The sequence below is a fragment of the Rutilus rutilus genome (genome assembly GCF_951802725.1).
Source record: "Rutilus rutilus genome assembly, chromosome: 15".
Lineage (NCBI taxonomy): Eukaryota > Metazoa > Chordata > Actinopteri > Cypriniformes > Leuciscidae > Rutilus > Rutilus rutilus.
Genome location: NC_140220.1, coordinates 33,121,726 through 33,143,253, shown reverse-complemented (window position 1 = coordinate 33,143,253; position 21,528 = coordinate 33,121,726). Strand labels below are relative to the sequence as shown.

The 21,528-nt window shown below is 37.2% G+C and overlaps 1 protein-coding gene across 2 annotated transcripts in view; it reads left to right on the top strand.

The window, feature by feature from the left end:
• usta (uronyl 2-sulfotransferase a) overlaps positions 1–21,528 on the top strand; it is a 66,843-nt gene that overhangs the window by 24,851 nt on the left and 20,464 nt on the right. For both annotated transcript variants that reach the window (XM_084431830.1, XM_084431831.1), the window contains exon 2: positions 10,990–11,033. In XM_084431830.1, coding sequence (XP_084287956.1) covers positions 10,990–11,033 — 44 coding nt within the window. The remainder of the gene's footprint in view (positions 1–10,989; positions 11,034–21,528) is intronic.

The window sequence follows — 21,528 nt, the reverse complement described above, 5'->3', positions numbered from 1 at the left end:
CCTAAATTAAATCTGATCATCATATAAAGAGATGATCCTTTAGCGACCTCCTAAATCTCCTAAATCTCCTAAAACCTGATCCTAAATCTCACTCTGGGCGACAAAAAAATGTCTATCATTAGCCATTGGCTAATAAATTGGCTAACAATATCTTAAGTTCAGTTAAAATGACAAAAATGCATTCATACATGGTTACCTATATATTTATATATATATATATATATATATATATATATATATATATATATATATATATATATATATATATCTATCAGTGTGGCGATATCGGTTAATGGCGATTCTATTGCCAAGGTGTCCGTAGAGGGTTGGAGGACTTGGACTGAACCGCTGGATTTCATTTTTACGATGCCTTATTTTGGATCTTTTAAGTTTTAGTTACCTGGAGTTTCAATAGAAGGACAGAAACCTCTCTCAAGTTTCATTAAAAATATTTTAATTTGTGTTTCGAAGATTAACCAAAGTCTTATGGGTTTGGAACGAGTGAGGGTGAGTACATGATGACAGAATTTTCATTTTAATAGTGAATGAATAATTTAAGAACTGTTAAATGTAATCTTTAACAAATTTCATAATGAATATCCATTTCTCATATTGTACATTAGAAGTTGTGATGCCTAAATTCACTTGTAGCTTTAAGCAGTTAATGATTTTAGTTAGTGTTTATTTTACTTTATTTAGATATTTATGATGTAATCTTACTAGGCCTTTGGGTAAATTGCCATTGTGTCTTTGAATAAAGCACTTGAGGAAGTGTTGCTCAGTGTGTGGCAGTGTATTGTAACTTGTGGCTATGTTGGCCATAGGGAGATGTATTTAAAGACTCATTTAAAGGCATAAACACCACACCCACCCTTTTACTGTCAGTAGACTTGCTGAATTGAAAATACCTCCGTGTTAAAAACGCAACCAGGTTACTGTTTGTGTCTTGTTGCTTAGGAAAGTAAAGACCCTCCAGCTCCTTCTGCCACCATATGTTGTGTTTTTGTCTCGCTACTGATTTTCTCTTTACATGTAGTTAATGGATGTCACAATCCTGTTTTGTAGCAGCCCTGGTAAAAGTGACTGTGAGTCTATGGGGATAGATCTGTTTCATTCAGTTTACTCCACAGCTCACTCAAATCCCATGGTCATTTCCTTCGGGTATTACTTAGTAAGCCATGTGTTTGTGCGTAAGTACACCAGCATGTGTGTCGGCCGTTTGTGTTAATGTCATTTGAGGCTCCTGTCGGAGTGCATTAGGGTTTCATACACTGTAGGTTTTGTTATTAAGCCTTGAGTTGCACATGTGCTTATTAAATACTGTCTTACTGATGAAATGATTTATTTTTATTTTTGTTTTCTGCCTATGTGTTAGCCATAGATGTTTGTGCATCAGAGGCCAAAGGTCACGTTCAAGTGTACCATTTTTAACAGACTTTTCCTGGTTCATCCCAGGTGCTCAAATGTGCTTGGCCAACCCCAGAAAAGTGTGCTGTGTGGGAGGCAGTGATGAGAAAAGCACATGGAGATATCTGGATTTGATGACTTGCTACAAATGTTTCTATTCTGCACAGTCATAAAAACAACAAAGTCTGCAGCAAACCTACAGGAAAATCTCTGAATGGGATCTTCCTTCAGAGTTTTATTCCTTCGGAAGTTTTACAGACAAAAGAGTTTCAAGCTACAGTTCAATGCTGTGCTGTATTGACAGGGGGTTCGCCACAGTTTATCTTCTGAATAGCACCTCTGGGCACCACTTCAAGTGCGACACGAGCAAAAACTTAAGGTTGTCATTTGTCACCATAAACCATTTTAGAAGTCTATAGCAATTCCAGTAAAATTTCACATGGTTGCATTTTCACTTCATGTGTTTAGTGTTTCTAAAGCATAGCGTTTGCATAGCCACTGTTATGATTTTGATTACCAGTGAATGTATGAATTGAATATGAAGCTACTTTCAAATACTGTATGTCCAGTATTAGTTATCATACATAAAAGCACAAAACCACTAAACCAATAAGTTACTTGGACAAACAGTTTTTGACATTCCTGGACTACACTTAAGCACATCCTAAAGTCCCTGAATAGTGGTCTAGTTGTAAATGGTGATTTCATGTGGCTTGTTTTGTAGGCAAATATGGGAAAGAGTGCACACTGTAAAAAATGTTATGACCACATATATTTTTTTTACATTGCTTTAACTCATCAAAATAAATTGAGCAGTTTTCAGCTGTTTTAAAGTCAGTTTAATGCAATTTAAGTTGAAATGACCTAAACATCCAAGTTGATCGTACTTAATAATTTAAGGCAGCAACTTTTTTTACAGTGCAGGTCAGTATGTGGCCATAGCGATGCACACTTCCTGTATGGCAGGGCCAAGGCCAGAGCAGGTGAGCAGAGGTATGTACAGTATAGCCGATCCACAGGAAATAACATACATGAAAACCAGATGGTCCTGGATTCTTTTTGACCCCTACCTACTTTCTGTTACCCTTACTGGATTGATTTATCATTATTAATCTGAGAAGTGTAACCTTATCTTGAGCAGCCATTTTCTTTCTGGTTTTACTTAATTTTTTTCATATTTTTGGGTGTAACAACAGATCTTTTTCTTTATTATATAACATTTCCTTTTGAGCTAGTTCTGATTCTGATTTACTCTGGCTTAGCTTCTTAACTTCTCTCCTTTACCTCCTCTCATGACCGTGGGTTACAAAAAAGACACATGCATATTATAATTGATCCAAATAATGTTTATTTTCATTGCAACAGTCATCATTTTTAAATGTAAACACACACACACACACACACACACACACACACACCATTTACAAGTTTGGGGTTAGTAAGATTTTTTTTTTTTTTTTTAAAGATGCCTTATATTCACCAAAGCTGCATTTATTTAAACAGGAGACAGTAAAAAAGTAACATTGTGAAATATTATTACAATTTAAAATGACTTTATTTTATTTTATTTTTATATATACTTTTTATATTTTTGTGATGGCAAAGCTGAATTTCAGCAGCCATTACTCCAGTCTTCAGTGTCACATGATTCTTCAGAAGTCATTCTAATATTCTGATTTTGTGCTGCTTAATATTTTTGTGGATACGTTTTTTTTTTTTTTTTTTAGATTCTTTGATGAATAGTAATTTCAAAAGAACAGCATTTGAAATATAAATATTTTGTAACATTGTAAATGAATCTTACCGATAGTACCATTGTACTCCTAAATCGTAGTCAGCATGATTTAAGTGCAATGCATTATGAAGATCCCCTGCTCAGTGTGTGGGGACTAGTGAACACTAAATGATGTATGGCATAAGTGTGGCATTCCTTTGAATCAAAACCTCACAAATGAAGAGCTTGAACCAGTCGTGCCCATGCTAACATTAGACACAAGCCACCTTATAAATCCTGACACAGCTTTCTAGGCTCCTTCAAGAACTTTGACCTCACTAGGTGATGGTTCCTAAAACAACAAAACCTAGCAATTATTTATAAAAAAGGAAAGCAGATGTCCATCAACTCTACCACACTTGGCAGGCTGAGACCTATAGAATAACAGTCCTGGGTGGAGACTCTTAAACCACCCACTCTTATTAGACTGATGGGTTAATGTTGGGCCACTCCTACATATTAAATGAAAGGGTTGAGTGAAGTCTGACCACATACGGCTATGAGTACTTGTGTCACCAAACAGAGTTAGAAACCTGCAAACTGCTTTATGCTGTATGCTTTACGTCTGAAATAAAGAAATAAGTCTCTGATGTTCTTTAAACAGGGTGTGTTTAACCAGACGGCATTATTTCAGGACCCTCTTACCCTCAGCCATATGTTCTTCTCTCAGCCATGCTACACACCAGCAGGAGTGTGAGAGTGCATAAGTGTGCTGTCAGCCTGTCTGTCACACACCCTCTAAAGCGCTTACTTCACTGAGTGCAGTGCAGGTGTAAGACAGTGGGATCAGTTGAAACTTTTGTAAGGTTGAAGTTTAAGTATGTTCTTGAGGAAAAAAAGTTGTCTCGTTAATAATCACTATGACAACTTTTTGTTTATATTATTTTTAGTGCTGGGCAACGATTAATCGCATCCAAAATAAACATTTGTACATACATAATATGTGTATGTGTACTGTGCATAATTATTTTGTATATATAAATACACATATATTTAACAAATATGTGCATGTATATACTGTGTGTGTGTATATATATATTTAATTTATAGGGTTATATGGGGTTAAAAGGCTTGCCAAATAATTACATTAACTTTTTTTGCTCAACAGCCACAGTGGCTTGTGGTTTTTCCAAAGTTACTAGCCACTCAGCATTTTCACTAGCCACAATTGACATCGATACCATGAAGAAAAGCTGTCATCAAGATATTTTTAATATTATCTCATTATTTGGCAGCAGGTATATTAGGCTGCTGTCACTTTAAGGCCTGACTCACGGACCTTGAAAAATGTATATATTATATATAAAATTCAACCCGCCAAAGTGTCTTGTAGGAGTGACTGCGAGTGTTTAGAATCCACAGCACAATTAAAGGCAATGGCTTGAAGACATCATTTTGATGTGGTGTTCAATATGTGGAAAGTTTATTGTGTGACAATTTGTGTAGATCTCTTAATACAAGGTATTGTTACCTTGTGAATTATGAAATTATTTTCATTATTTCCCCCTTTTTTCCCTTTCAATTGTTGTTATTTTTTTCGTATATTTTTTTCCAATGTTTTTAATATGATCATCTGGGCACATTATATAATAAGAACAGTCATTTTTTTTTAAAAGACTGCATGCACATATACGTGAATGGGAAAAAAAAAAAGGAAAAAGAAAAAAATATATATATATAGTAGTCAACATTTGAAGTGGATCAAAAAAGTGAATCAAAGTTCTCCTAAGACAAGAACGGGTATTGTTCAAAATGTTTGTATAACTTTAATGAAAGGTTTTGATCCACTTCAGATGTTGACTACTGTATAACGGAAGTCTATACATTGATTTCATTGAGGGCCGTGTTGACAACAGGTTCATGCTGACACTGTTTGCTTTGGATGGTTGGCTTGCTTGTTCCCTAAAATCAGATCAAACCAGACTTTGAGTTCACAAGAATGTTGAGCAAGAGCCAGATGTTTTTTGCTTTAATCTTCATGTTTAGAATCTCCTTTAGTACTCAAACGTCTCGAGAATGTTCTACTTGCGGTCACAGATTATTACGGGATATGATTTGAAAATGTAGACTAGATGAAAATAGCCCGCGGCTTTTGTGTTTTGTGTACCTCACGACCGAGACTTCGACTCCGTGTGGCTTCTTGTTCTGCCTCTGGAGTATTTCTGGCTCTCCTCATCTCTAAACCATACTTTAAAGAGACACCAATTTCATAACTCTAATTAAACATTATATGCCGAAAGCATACGTTTATGGAATTCCGACACAACAACAGCATTCCTAAGCCAAGCCAGCTTTTCTAAAATTCCATTTTAGAGAATGTTTTGCTTTGTGAAAGCCAAAAAAGGATACTTTATGTGAACGATTGATTTTGTTTTTAAATGTTCCTTCTGGGGAATTTAGTGTCTGAGTAAGCCAAGTTAGTGGCTTTTTTCATCAATGTCATTATGACTTTTTGTGTCTTAATTATAGGTTATTAATGATCCTCTCATAACCAAAGCAAGCTTTGAACCAGCGTCAACACAACCTATAAATATAGTTGACAGAAATGCACCGCTGCTTGATTTCTTTCCAGCCTTCGCCCACTCTCTGTTTCATGCAACTGGCCCATGCTAATCATTGCAGAAGTCCTCTGTTTACGTTTTGCATTTCTGCTGCGTTGGTCTCCAATTATTTCCAAGCCTGGCGACCTGAATGACTTGCCTGGAGTCTGAGAATCTGACCCCAGACGACTGCAGCCGGGACGGGTAGTTAGTGCAGGTGCTAATTGGCTTTGAGGGGTTATGAAGGTCCATTATCAGATGAAGTGCAATGCAGACCAAAGCCTGGTCCGAGGGTGCCGGCATGGGGGGTAAACAGGGCAGTCGGGCTTTCGGTGGATAATTGAGCAAGCCCCCCACAAACTACTTAATCCTTATAGTAGTGACAAGTACATTTTAGGACAAGGTCATTCTGAGGCTTAAATGGCCAGTTTTTACAGCAGTATAGCATGACTACTTTTATTCTGTTTCAAAGACATTGCAATGCTGAAAATGTAACACGATTTATATCAAGAGTTTGTCACTTGACATTCACATGATGCTTTTATTCTAGAACAGGATATTTTACTATATTGCCATCAACCAATCGTTCAATTAATCCAGAGAACGGTACAAGATTTATAAGCTCACCACATTTTTTTTAATTTCCTTTGGGATTTATCTCAAACCATTTGAAAGACACTTACTATAATAACTATATTATAAATATACTGTATAGTAAAAATAACTTTATTATTATTTTTAATAATAACTTTATTTACTTTTTAACTTCATTTAAATATTATAAAAATAAATAAAAATAATTCTTAACACTTAAAGCTGCAGTCTGTAACTTTTTTGGGTTAAAAATGATCCAAAATACATTTTTGTACATGTACTTACATGTCAGAAGAAACAGAGGATCCATCCACATGCAAAGGCAAGTTCTTGCAATAGTCTTTAATGAAGAATTAACATAGGCAGTCTGTCGTGCAACGACACAGAACTGGAATAAACTCAAAATCCGTGTACTTTACAGTAGGTCAGCTGAAACGGAAGACTCCTGTCTTGGTGGTAGAGCTGGTAATTCACGTAGGGCAGTAACACAGTCCTTGTAAGTGGCTACAAAGCCGCATAGAGAAGACTGGTTGAAGGCCACAAGCAGCAGGGTGACAGGGCAGAGAAAGCACACAAGACGAGCACAACTCTAGACTAGACAAGATAATACAAGGTAAATCTTCATGGAGATAACATATAACACAGGCATGACTCACGTACACACGTAATAATCTGACAAAGAACAAGGAGAACAAATGCTAGAAGTAGAGAGAAAGTAATGAGACTACAGGTGTCACAGAGAAGCAGCGGCGAACGCTAATTGCAACAATGAACAGGTGGGAAAATAGACGGAGAGAGAGAGAACAAACCCAGCTCATGACAGTACATAACCAGCCAGTGTTCAAAACTATCTGCTTGCCAAAGCTCGATTCAAAACGTTAAGCTTGTAATAATGTTTTTAATTCCAGTGGTACTGGTGGATTTCCACAGGAAATTCAAGCATGTCTTTGCGTCATTACGTCACATCTGTACACATAAACTAAGAAGGAGTCTCGGCTAGTAGGCATTGTTGCGTGTGAGGATGTTGGAGATTTATAGCCTTTTCTCACAGCACTTGATATAATTAAACTTAACAATTTGATGGTGGATCCAGAAAGGTTCAAACAACAATCATCAGTGACAACTGGAGATTCACCCGTTGTAAAATGCAAAAGACTTCGGACTCCGGAGTGGCTACAGAAATAAAGATACTGCAACCGGCCCATGTGAAAGGATAAATATCGGAAGGGCATTAAATGTAGTCACGCAATGCTGATGTTGTTAACATTAACAGTTTGAGAACAAAGTATAATTTGCACGGTTTGACGTGATATGATAAGCGATCGTTAGATTTAATCAGCATGATTTACTGCAATGCTTTTTTTCCCTTAGTTGGTCAGAACAAAAGTGGATTGTTACTTGTTCAGACGACATTTTCCGGTGAAAAATCCAAAAAGTAGAATCTGTGATTGCGAATGACAGTATCCACACCACCGGCACGGCGACTGACAGCCGCACATTCTCCTCAAAACATTGGATTCATCCGCGCAGTGCCGTCCCGAAGCACAACCCACGTAAAGTTGATCATTCCGCGAATAACTGCAATTGCAGATTTCAAACAGAGATGGCGACAAAGAGGAAAAACTACGGACTGCAGCTTTAAATTGACAAATTGCATGTGATGTTCCTCATTTGTAATGAATAGACTGTGGATAATTAGACTGAATCAACTTAGTCATGTCTTGTGTGTCAGCAGCGTACGAGTTCATAAGTGTAGTGTACACTTGGGCTGTGTCCAAATTCAGGGTCTGCATCCTCCTGAGGATCCTTCCTACCCGGTTGAAGGAGGAGGGGTCCTCCGACGACCGCAAAACCCGGAAGTCGGTGTTTGTGAATTTGGACAGCCTACCCTTCTTTCAGTTCCCTCCCGTTGCTCATATCCTGTCGCCTAGCAACCGTGACAGCGCTAAGCAAGAAGCGGGAAAATGGACAAACAAAGAGTTATTCTCCTCATTTTAATTCTTTTGGAAGAAATAAAGCAATATTTTTTTGAAAAGCCAGTTTTTAAAAAACTTACATCGAAAAGCATACTCCTCTCCCACTCCGCTACCGCTCGCTTCGTCCGCCATTACGCTCTGCCGAAAAGAATTATGGGATAGGTAGGACGGGAAAGGATCCACCACACCCATCCTTCCAATTCGGGGAAAAGGAGGACGTATTTGTGGGCCGCATTTGAAGGATCCTACGAATTTGGACAGCCTTCGTCACGGCGCTGTGACGTAACATCCTTCAAATGAGTACTCCGAAGGATGTAGACCCTGAATTTGGACACAGCCATAGTATGCGTGGTTAAAGACATATGGTCCTGTTAACACGATCTCAGTGCTGACAACAGCCACTAAACGAGGAACACGAGGTCTGATGGATTCTTCTGATGGATTACACAGAAACTGAGATTATTTTTGACAGTAATTATTACTTTTATTCAGCAAGGACACATTAAATTGATCTAAAAAATGACTTTATGACTTAAAGATTTCTATTTCAAATAAATTATGTTCTTTATTTGAAATTTATTTATTGATGAGGATAACCCCTTGAGATGAAACATCTCGTTTTCGAGGGGGTCCTTCTTCTGAACTTCATCACAGGGCTTGTTTACGCCTGGTCACTTCATGCATTTTTACTGATCGGATATCTATCCGATTTGTTAAAGGGGTCATGAATTGAGAAATCAAATTTTCTTTTGACATATAAAAGGTAGGGATGTTAAACTGACCCCAAACCTTTGAATAGTAGTGTAGTGTATATAATTCGGTAAACACAAGAATCATGTCTCAAGAGAGTGTATTTACTTTTATTTACATGTACTGTATCACATGCTGAAAGATGTTACATTACTGCCACCATCAGTCTAGAACAGTACATTCTCTTTGTTGTTCCTTCTGTTTGTGATTTATCTGTGCCGAAAAACTATTCAAGATGTATGACTTTTTGCTCAGAGGAAGAGAACGCATCAATCTCTGTCTATGAATATCTCATTCTTTTGCTCAGCCTCATACTGAGAAAGTTGAAGATAGGCTGAGAAGTATAGCAGCTCTGTGTTGCTTGATAGGTTATTTATTCAGCAGACGGACACAGGCAGAGCACAACAGATAGCATTAAAGGAGCAGTGCACCTCAATGTGTAAATGAAAATACACACCCTCATGTCAGGCCAAGCCTGAATGACTGTTTTGGTTACAAAATGAAATGGTTAGCTAAATATCTGAGCTGTTCTATTCAACACAATGAAAGTGAATGGGGACCAGCTCAAAAAAAAAAAAAAAAATTTACACCATAAAAGCAGAATAACAGTGGTCCATATGACTTATATGACATAGTTTGTGTGAGGAACTGACCGAAATGTAATTTATGATGTTGATTCAATGAAAGTCTTGCTTGACAACTGTGGTCACCATTCACTTTCATTGAAAAGAGCACCTTGCACGTTCTAAGGCCATGTCCACACTAATACGTTTTCGTTTGAAAACGTATATTTTTCTCTCCGGTTTGGCCTTCCGTCCACACTGAGACGGTGTTTTTATTAATGAAAACGAAGCTTTTTTGAAAACGCACTCCAAAGTGGATACATTTGAAAACGCCGTTTTCACGTTGTAGTGTGGACTGTAGTGTGGACTGTGGAACCGGTGGTATTTAAAAACAATGACGGAAATTTAGTCATGTGACGCATATTGTACCAATAGATATTCATGTTTATGCCAGTATTGTGCCTGTTATGTGCTATTCACTTTCACACTATTGCTAAAAATATTCTACATTGTCACACTCTTCATATCACAGTCCTGCAAAGATGACAGAATTTACTCACATTTGCTGTGCTTCGGCAATACACGAGAGCAGTCGCGTTTTAGACCAAATATATGGTGACTGCGTGCGACCTGGACCGCATCAGTGAATGGTGGGATATTTTACTAAATAAAATGATCCTGTCAGAAGAATTGCGCGATAACTTCATTATTTATTTTTCCATCTGAATCATATCAGTGATCTTTCGTGTTTTATGCATGCGCAGTAAAGGTGAATTTAGCGTTTTCAGGCGTTTTTCAAAAGTTTCTCATCCGCACTGAAACGTCTGAAAACGCCTGAAAACGCTAGTGTGGACGGAGAGCGTTTATAAACGAAAACGCCGTTTTCAAATGTATCCGGATTAATGTAGACGTAGCCTAAATGTTTAATTTTTGTTCCACAGAAGAAAGTAAGTCGTGCAGGTTTTAAAAGACGTGAGGGTGTGTAAATGATGAATTATGTTTTGAATGAACGATCCCTTTAACAAGAAGAACATCACTGATTCCAGCATGCCACCTGGAGTGGAGATTAAAGAGTAGACCCTTGTTTGAGATGAAAGAGCGTCTCCTTTTTAGCCACTACTGTATCACAGAAGGCGTTGTTTCTCTCTCAAACACCCACGAAAACACACTTCTTCCGTTTCCGCACAGTGGATTTCATCTGGCTCCCATGCAGATTTCTTTGCAGATCTCACATGCTGAGTCTGCTCTATTCCAAAATATAGTTTTTCACTGAATGCGCTAAAAAAGTTTATTTTTTGTCTTGCATTGTTCTCTAAGCTTATGATTTACTAAATAATAGATGTTTCATGTAAGCAGCTCACTCTGACACTCTATTTTCTTCACAGGAGAATCCACTTTTGTTGACGACCACGGGCCTCCCACACCAAGGGTAAGTTGTTTTTTTGCACTATCAAACTCTTTTTCTCTCCTTTGTTTTCTTCCAGTTCGAAATGTACTGTACAAAACATCCCTGTCTGCGTTTGTCCTGTTATTTTGTCCTTCCCACACTAGAGGAAAACATTTCAAGACTTGACGGTGACTGGAAGGTCAACACACACACACACACACACACACACACACACACACACACACACACACACACACACACACACACAGCCACACATTCACATTTAATGCATTTTTATTTCCTGTGTTGATGTATTTCCTAATGAAACAGGAAGTTTGAGTGGTGTATATATACAATTTTTTTTGTATTAATAGCCAGTTGCTATCAGTTTAAATCATAGCCTGGCAAAACCATGCTTTTTATGCTAGAAATTTCTATATGCACTTGGGTCTTGCAGTATCAGTATTGGTCAGTTTCTCTGAAATAAAAATATTTATTATTTTGTGGTTATGTGTGGGGGCTCTCAGGGCTCTAGACTGCGACTAAATGTTTTTCTGTCGGTGCGGCTGAAATTTGTTCTGTTAAACTGGTAAGTGGTGCCATTTCTGTTGTGTATGAGAGACGTTAAATGGTAAATACGGCAACTGTGGGACAAAACAGTGCAACTCATTTAAACCACGTCACATGGCCCATTTATCAGCTCGGCTAAAAGAAAGAGCAGCACAAGCTACTCACTGGCCATCTCGATAACGCCACCACTAAACAGCTTTCAAGTTCACCACAGAGTTCTCCGATATAAACCATAAATGTCTCTGTGATTTTAACTATAGTTCAAAGCCAGAAGAACCAGCAATGACATTTTTGACAACACTGATGTGGAAAACAAAATTATCCAGTTAGAAGGCTTTTCAATCCACAAATCAACAACATTTACCAAAGCCTGGCTAACGTCAGACCTCATCACATTGAGACGTGGTCTGGGAACCACATGTTCATTTTCTCGTATTTGAGGCGTGGTTTACGAATGCCCAGAGCCGTTTATTGGGCGCTACGAATGTCTATCAAATGCGCCTGTACGTAGCTCATAGCCAATCATTTCAATTATACCAGATGACGTATGTAGAGCGACAGAAATTCGACGAGGAAGAAGACGAAATAAACTTGCGTTCTAAACTACTTAGAACACTATCTAAGGCTGCATCGAAAGGTAACTTCGCGTCTGCTGCCATGTTGGATCCATAGATATAAACAAACTGCTTCGGTGTGTCGCATAGACGTCGTCATCGTCTTGCTGCTCCCTCCCCGTTCTGTGATTCCCCTTTTTGAGGGGAAAATCTGGTCCATGGTGTCCAGGCTGCCTAACAGCGTGAATAAAATCGCGCTGCGCGCAAGGCAGCATGGGAAAACCCAGGCTACATTTACCATGGATTTTCTGCTAACTGTAAACATATTATATAGCATTTTATTATAGGCCTATTATTAATGGACACATGTATTAAAGGTACAAAATTAAGAATTTTGTATCAAAATATCCAAAAACCACTTGCACGGTGTTACATATTTCTTTCAATTGTGTACTTACATTATCCTAAATGTTTCCAAGAATTTTTTAATTCTTATTCACTTCAACCTACACCCTTGTTATTGGAAGAGGTTAGTGAGCTCTAGCGGTGAAAAAAATACATATTGTAGCTTTAAATGTATTAAAGATATTGAATATAATTACAGTATTTGTTAGATATATCCTTTTTTGCATTTTTATATGTACTAATTGTGTTCGGCCTAGGCATAGAATAGAAACCATATTGTTACTTTTTGCATGACTGAGGTGCTATGCATGGTTTTACCTGTTTATCATGATCTACAAATGTATGGTACTATGGAAGACCAATTTTAATAAGAGGAACTAACTCTTATTAACTAAGTTATAACTCAATCAGAATATTTTGATTTTACCATGTAAAATGATATTGTTACTTTTTTTTTTTTTTTTTTTTTCACCAAAGAGCATTTATTTATTTATTTTACATTTTTTTGTTCATGCATTTTTTTGAAAGGGCCTAAGATTTTACTATTATTATTTTATTAAAAAAAAAGTTTTATATATATATATATATATATATAGAGAGAGAGAGAGAGAGAGAGAGAGAGAGAGAGAGAGAGAGAGAGAGAGAGAGAGAGAGAGAGAGAGAGAGAGAGAGAGAGAGAGAGAGAGATAACTTTTTTTTTGATAAAATAATAATAGTAAAATCTTAGGCCCTTTCAAAAAAATGCATGAACAAAAAAAGTAACAATCTCATTTTACATGGTAAAATCAAAATATTCTGATTGACATATATATATATATATATACACACTCACCTAAAGGATTATTAGGAACACCTGTTCAATTTCTCATTAATGCAATTATCTAATCAACCAATCACATGGCAGTTGCTTCAATGCATTTAGGGGTGTGGTCCTGGTCAAGACAATCTCCTGAACTCCAAACTGAATGTCAGAATGGGAAAGAAAGGTGATTTAAGCAATTTTGAGCGTGGCATGGTTGTTGGTGCCAGACGGGCCGGTCTGAGTATTTCACAATCTGCTCAGTTACTGGGATTTTCACGCACAACCATTTCTAGGGTTTACAAAGAATGGTGTGAAAAGGGAAAAACATCCAGTATGCGGCAGTCCTGTGGGCGAAAATGCCTTGTTGATGCTAGAGGTTAGAGGAGAATGGGCCGACTGATTCAAGCTGATAGAAGAGCAACTTTGACTGAAATAACCACTCGTTACAACCGAGGTATGCAGCAAAGCATTTGTGAAGCCACAACATGCACAACCTTGAGGCGGATGGGCTACAACAGCAGAAGACCCCACCGGGTACCACTCATCTCCACTACAAATAGGAAAAAGAGGCTACAATTTGCACGAGCTCACCAAAATTGGACAGTTGAAGACTGGAAAAATGTTGCCTGGTCTGATGAGTCTCGATTTCTGTTGAGACATTCAGATGGTATCAGAATTTGGCGTAAACAGAATGAGAACATGGAACTCAAAAATAGAAAAAATCAATAAAAAAAATAGGTAACATGTTTCATTATGATTTGAAATTTTCGATGCTCCTCTGAAATCTTTCTTTTTGCCATCTCCACAAACTAGCTGGGCAGCTGCTTGTATCTGAGCACCAGAAGTTACTATGGCTCTGTTCACACAGCAGTAAAATATGGTTGAGAGTCCTGTATTTGACTCCTCCTCCTAAATATGGTTGTATTCACAGTTTTGTTATTTACGGGGTGACAACTGCATTCTATCACCTGTAGGTTTTGGAGACTCACATCCGCATTCTCTGCGGGTCCCCACTGTGTGAACCGGACTGGACAACTAGTTGTCCGTCATGTCATATAGTACAAAAGAACTGAGCTGCACACAAGCGTGTATTTTCATAACATACAGCGACAGAGTTATGATCAGTGCTTCACTCTCCATTTAAACTGCTGTTGGTTAATCAGCGATGATGTGATGATCATTTCTAGTTTCATGGACACCTTTGATATTTACTTTAATCACTGTCACTGGTTACAGGTGCGATTTTAATAGAATTTGTGCTTGGGACTAGTTGTTAGTTCATGCAGAAAGTATTGGAGTTGTGCACACCACTGCATACACAAATTGGTTGGAACAACTTTAAATATTGTAAATGGACTTTTCATTAACTTTATCTGGCTGTACTACAAATGAATTGTTATTGACTTGTGGAACTCAGGACTTAGGAATTGTAAACTGTTCTCTAGTGATGTGTCTAAGATTTTAATGATCATATGCTGGTGAAGGGTGAGAAACCTGGTGAGCCAAACCCCTGGCCACGGACTTGAGACTAGCGTGGACTTTTCTCACTCAAACCACTGCCTGCTGCTGCTTCTGATTGTTTTTAGAGGGAAGAGCTGCCCACAACTGCTGGTCTAGGATCAGTTTTCTCCATATTAATAGCATATTGTTGAAAGAGATTCTGTGGTTGTGCTCTTGAGAGCGTCAAAGGTTTCTATTTACAACGTGATTTGCAGCGTTGAGCAGTATTCTATTTAAATGTTTTTAACTCTTTCCCTGACAGACATTTCCGTCATTTGTGAGAAAATGCTTCTCTGCCATTGAAGGGAAGTTTCTGGCTTTCCGTGTTTTCACTGTTACGCGGTAGGGGGGCGCTATCACGCGTCTCTGAAAGAGTACCGAGTCTCCTGTTCAAAACACATGCGAAGAAGATGCAGAAACCAGCGATCTCATATGTAATCATGTGCATATGTAAAATAATGCGATCACCAACATTAAACAGCATATGAATCAAAACTGTCGAATGTCACTGAATGAAATGTCAATCCAGAACGAGCTATAGGTCTGTGCAAGCATTAAGGGTGTTTATGGACTCGATTTACTCCATTTGTGTTTTGATCGTCATTCTGAATCCAATCCAGGCGTAGTCTTTGACAAAAACACTATTTTTGCTCAAAATGTTGCTTTTTTATTAAACTTACCCACATTCAAGTGAGAAGAAAGAATATATTTGATATATTGCATACAGTATTCATACAACAAAATAATCTGGAGCCATGAATCTTTGTGAAAATGATCAAAAACGCTGGCGGGGAAAGAGTTAATGAAGATGCGCATCTAGCCTTACCCTGGAGTTGGTTCACCCACCGCCTATATTCCCACTATAGTCTAGAGCCCTGATATCTGCTGGAAGTTAATTTTGTCAACTTTTGGAGTATGGTAACATAAAACAGACATGGCCTAAAAGCCCCAAATATGGTCTTTCTTGCCATTTAGCTGACATAGTGACTTTTCCTGGGTCAACAAAACAACGAAACAAACACAATCATGACAACTAATCTTATCAGCACTTCCTACAAAGAGGACAACTCTGATCGTTGACACACAGATTAGAGAGAGGGGGAGTGAAATGGAATGAGTGGAAAGAACGAGCTTGATTTAAGAGGAGTGTCATTACACGCACTCTGCAAAAGAGGTTAAGCTCAGTGAAAGTTTCAGCTGGGTTTGCTCAGAAGATGAACGATGGGTCTGTTTCATAATAGTAGGGTTGAAGTCATCACTGTGGTCTGTCTATGGTTTTTATAGAGACTTGTTGAAAAAGGAGTCATTATGTGTTATAGGACAGTTGTTTTAAGACAAGTCTCAAAGCACTTGTTACATGTTCGAGACTGAATGAACTTGGTTCGATGTTTTCAAATGATTTATAACTGGGATTGTATGTTCAGTGTTCTAATCAGTGTTTTGTGGTCAAAAATAACTCCGGAGTGTAACACTCATTTCTCTGCGCTGCTATTTTCCTTTTTGGCTTTTTTGTGTCTCTGCTGTGAAATGGGTTCAGATGATTCAGAGACTTTGGAATGCTGGAATGATGCATTGATAGTACTGTGTGTGATATGACAAATGAGTCCAGAAGAGAACAGCAGAGGGGGTCCACCCATAAAAATACTCTTGTGAATTTTACAATGGTACAAACTACGTTTTATTGTTTCTAACTAGAGGGATTGTTCTGTGATAAGTATTGACATTTCCTGTATTGAATATACACTCGAGAGGCGTCAATGCCTCTGTAAAATAAGTCTTTATTTACAGTTTATGCAATAACCTGCCTCCTGAGAGCAGTAACATTTGTTAAAACATTCTGATAAATATCCCATAGCGAATTGTGTTTTAGAGTGTTTAACTGATACGCCCCGTCTAGGGGGTAAAGGACGCAACATGAAATGAGAGAGTGGAAGCGAGGAATCTTTTGAGAGTTTAATGAAACCAAAAATAAATAAAATACAAGAGTCAAAATAAATAAATAGGGAACTTTTCTTCGGGAGTTGACCTGGCCAAGATAACAAACAAAACTTTCTTACTTTAAAGGGATACCCCACTTTAAAATGAAAATTCTGTCATCATATACTCACCCTCATGTTGTTTCAAACCTGTATGCATTTCTTTCTTCTGCTGAACAGAAAGGAAGATATTTAGAAGAATATCAGTAACCAGACAGTTTCTGGTCTCATTGACTTCCATAGTATATTTCTTTCCTACTATGGAAGTCAATGAGACCAGAAACTGTCTGGTTACTGACATTATTCTAAATATCTTCCTTTCTGATCAGCAGAAGAAAGACAGGTTCATACAGGTTTGAAACAACATGAGGGTGAGTATATGATGACAGAATTTTCATTTTAAAGTGGAGTATCCCTTTAACCTCTTTCCTAAAACCTAACCAAAATGAAATGAAATAAAAGTACAATATATTAACCTAACTCCCTAGCCAAAACAGAGATCAAAAGGTTTACAATGAACAATAATGGCGTCAAACTCCTTACTTTCTTAAGATTTACAATGATAGACAAACTATTTACAAGCTCAAGCAAACAGTGTTAAAAGAGAAATCCAAATCATTGTCAGTAACAGTCAATAGGGTCGAAATACCAAACAGTTTCCTACTTACAATCTGTAATTCTTTTCAGAGAACAAACAATGATCACTCTTAACAGTCAAAATTCATCTAATCACACATACACAGCCACCAAAACCAACAATTCTGTCCTCACAACAACACAATGTCCCCCCCCCCAAAGGAAGTGACATCAGGACTTTTAAGGTGTGCCTGGAATCGAATGCACCAATCAGGATGAGCCAGTCATTAGCCTGCAGGAGCCAATCAGCACCGTACCTGGACACAAACACTTCCGAAAGAAACGAGAGAATACAAAACAATTGGTTGTAACATTAACAATGTCAAAGGGATAGTATCGTAGTACATTTTACAGTATATTTTATTATTATCTTGTCTATACAATCCATAGTTCAAGTAATAGCAATTTGGACTAGTTATATTTATATTTAATATTGAATAATCTTATCTAAAATCCTGCATAAGTCTACAAGATATATAAGAGACATTTACAAGTAACGGTGGATGAAGATCTGCCCAGGGTGGATGACCCTGAGACTGTGTGCATCAGCAACTGTCCATAGACAGAGATTGAAATAGAAAGCGACTCAAACATACATATTAAATTATAGTGGTCAAGCTTGATTTGATTTAGAGACAACCTATGTTTGCTTTGACCTGATTTGCTTGGCTAGCAGAACTGTACTCAGGGTTAGGAACTTCAGAATAGCATAGTAGCGTACTACTCTTCACTATTTCTTCCACTGTTTTTATTTAATTCAGCCTTTATCAACTTATCAAACAGATAATCACATCACAAGTGAATTTAAGCAATGTTAACCTAAAATTTAAAAATATATTTCTTACCATAGAGACAGATGTGCACAAGAATGTGACTGAAATCACACACACATGTGCTTTCTATATATAAATATAATATATGCATGTATAAAATTTTACAGCTCAGAGTTAAACATTTGGAAAATATGACTTCCTGAATAAGAAAGTAATGTAATCCAAGTCCAGTTCAATGTGTGCATGTGTATAAATCATCATATTTCTACCAGGACTGCTTCTGTTTACTATAAAAAGGTGTACCCGTCTATAAATTTTCCTATTTTCCTAGGTAATAATGTTTTGTGTGGATCTGTCTAGTTTGGTCAAGTCTTTGGTAGCTGAAACCCCCACAGTTACTAAAAGACCTCAAGCCAGCAATGATAACAACCAGTTTTAACATCTCACAGCTGTGGAAAACACACAAACTCTGAACAGACGTTCACAGATCTAACAAGAACTCAACAGACTTACACACACACAAACATAATACAAAAATGCTACAGCGAAGTATGTTAGCTCTAGTCTCATCAGTGTACAGGCCACTACGAGCATCGGCAACTCAACTGGTCAAGTATAGCGCTAGCAACATTAAGGTCATGGCTTCGAAACCTGTGCCTGTACCGTTAAAATGCAAACTCAAATGCATTGGAATTGTTTTGGGTTAACGCTTCTGCTAAATGGATGAATCTACACTACTGTTGTCTCATCTGCTCACCAAGACTGCGGCTACGTCTACATTTATCCGGATGCATTTGAAAACGGTGTTTTTGTTTTAAAATGCTCTTTGTCCACACTAGCGTTTTCCAAAAGATTCCCATCCACACTGAACCTTCGGAAATCGCTAAATTCACCTTACTGCGCATGCGTAAACCCTCATAAAAGCTCACTGAGATGATACAGACGGAATAAGACAAGTTCCTCATAAGTTAACAGGATCATTTTATTTAGCAAAATATCTCAGCATTCACTGATGCGTCCTGGTCGCACTCACTCACCAATTATATGTTTGGTCTAAAACGCGACTGCTCTCATGTTTTGTCGCAGGACAGCAAATGCGAGTAAATTCTGTCGTCTTTGCAGGATTTTGATATGAAGAGTGCGCAAAGAATAATATTTTAGCAACTGTGTGAAAGTGAATAGCCCATAACAGGCACAATAAGTCATGTCAAGTTTATTTATATAGCGCTTTTCACAATACAGATTGTATCAAAGCAGCTTCACAGTATTAAATTAAAATAATACATCAATGTTTGTTTCTAGTGGAAAACGTCCACGTTTGGTAATGCTGATCAATAGTATTGTTGATTGATTAATTAAATTAAATATCCCCAAATATCCCCAATAATACCAGTATAAACATGAATATCTATCGGTACAATATCAGGGTTTTTCTTCATCCTTTCTTGCCTTTTTCATTTGCCATTTTTACCACTGGATTTCATAGCTTTGTAAGATAAAATTCTTCTTTGCTAGACCTAATAATTATTTTGGTATATAATCATATCAATATCAAAAAGTAAAATAAAAAAAAGTAGTATTAAAAAGTTTATTTTAACTAATAGTCTAATTTTCTACCATATACAATTGAATACAATTAGCAGCTAGTTAACAACAACTTGCTTTGCACTTTTTTTTTTTCTGGTTTCACCTCACTCCAGTCCAGTCTAATTTTTCTACACATTGTCATATAAATAACTTGAAAATACTGAAGTTTATTAAGTTAAATCTTGCTAACCACTCTTACTAAAAAAAAATGGGGTAAGCACACTTACTGTGCATTCTCATTTTAAGAGGTTCTGAGTAAATGTGGATTGATTTGTTAACATTAGTTAATGTATTAGGCTAACTAACATGAACCAATACATTTGTTACTGTATTTATTAATCTTTGTTAATCTTAGTTAATTCAAATACAGCTGTTCGTTGTTTGTTCATGTTACTTCACAGTGCATTAGGCTAACTAATGTTAACAAATACAACTTTCAATTTAAAAAATGTTGGCTACTAGTAAATGGTGAAATTTACATTAACAAAGATTAATAAATTCTGTAAAAGTGCAGTTTATTAATAGTTAATGTTAACTTATGTAGTTAACTAGAGTTTAATAAATGGAACCTTATTGTAAAGTGTTACCGATTTGTTATACACCAATTCAGTGAGTTCAGTGTCGGACAGATCAGTTGTTTTAACCATTCGTTAAAAGGAATCGGTTCAAAGGTGGCATTAGTTCGCGAATCGGACGTGTCATTAGTGGACGTGTACAAGACGCGTTGTGTGATTATCCCGACAGTTAGGACATTGTACAAGATTTGTGTCAACACAGAAAACATTTCATCACTGGATAGGTTTTTTTGTTTATTGAAAGTGTGGTTTATGTCAGCTGAATGTGCGGAACGCTTTTGAGAGAAGATAAGGAAACGTTTTTTAGCACAATTCACACCCAGTGGTAAATCAGGAAAAAAATCTCTGAATGCTCCACGTGAAACTTCAATATTATCCGTCTGCAGTCCCGGAGGCCGCATTTTCAGGACCGCATTTCTAGGACCCTAGTTTTTTGTGACAGCGCCACCTACCGAGTCGGAGAACCGAGTCGCGGGAACGCATTTCCAGGACCCTAGGTTTGGAGGACTGAAAAAAGTGCCACCAAGGCAGTATTTCCACCCAGTTTTAACTACATTAAAGTTTGAGGTTTTTTTTAAGTTTCATTACACCCAAATACTACTTTCTTTATTGCAATTAAACCTGGTTCCTAGGAATGTTGAGAAATTATTGGGTCTAAGTAGCATAATATATTAACTCGAGTAAAATAAACAAGGAATCATGTATAGTCTTTTCAGTCACTAGATCGACCACATTTTCAAGTACAGAGGGGAGACAAGGATGACTCTGGGGGTAGATTTAAGATTGTGTATATTTTACAAAATAATATATAACAACTGAACTTGAACACACACAAAAACAAATTTGTTCATGACGTGAACCACATAGACAGAACTTCATGGACAACATCATCACTGACTCCTAAGAGAGAGAAAGAGAAGTGAATTAAATAAGGAACATTTAGTTGAACATGTTCAACTCTCTCATTTTAAATGTCATATTTAAAAGATCTAGGGTTAGGGTTAGGGTTAGGGTTAGTTACCACAGAGTGCACACACATATACGATACAAAAATAATGACATCAATCAAATGTGGTGTTTTTTTTTTGTTTGTTTTTACTGTAAAATTTCAAGTGAAAATACCGGACCAGTGAAAATCCACGGTTCCCGGTATCAATTT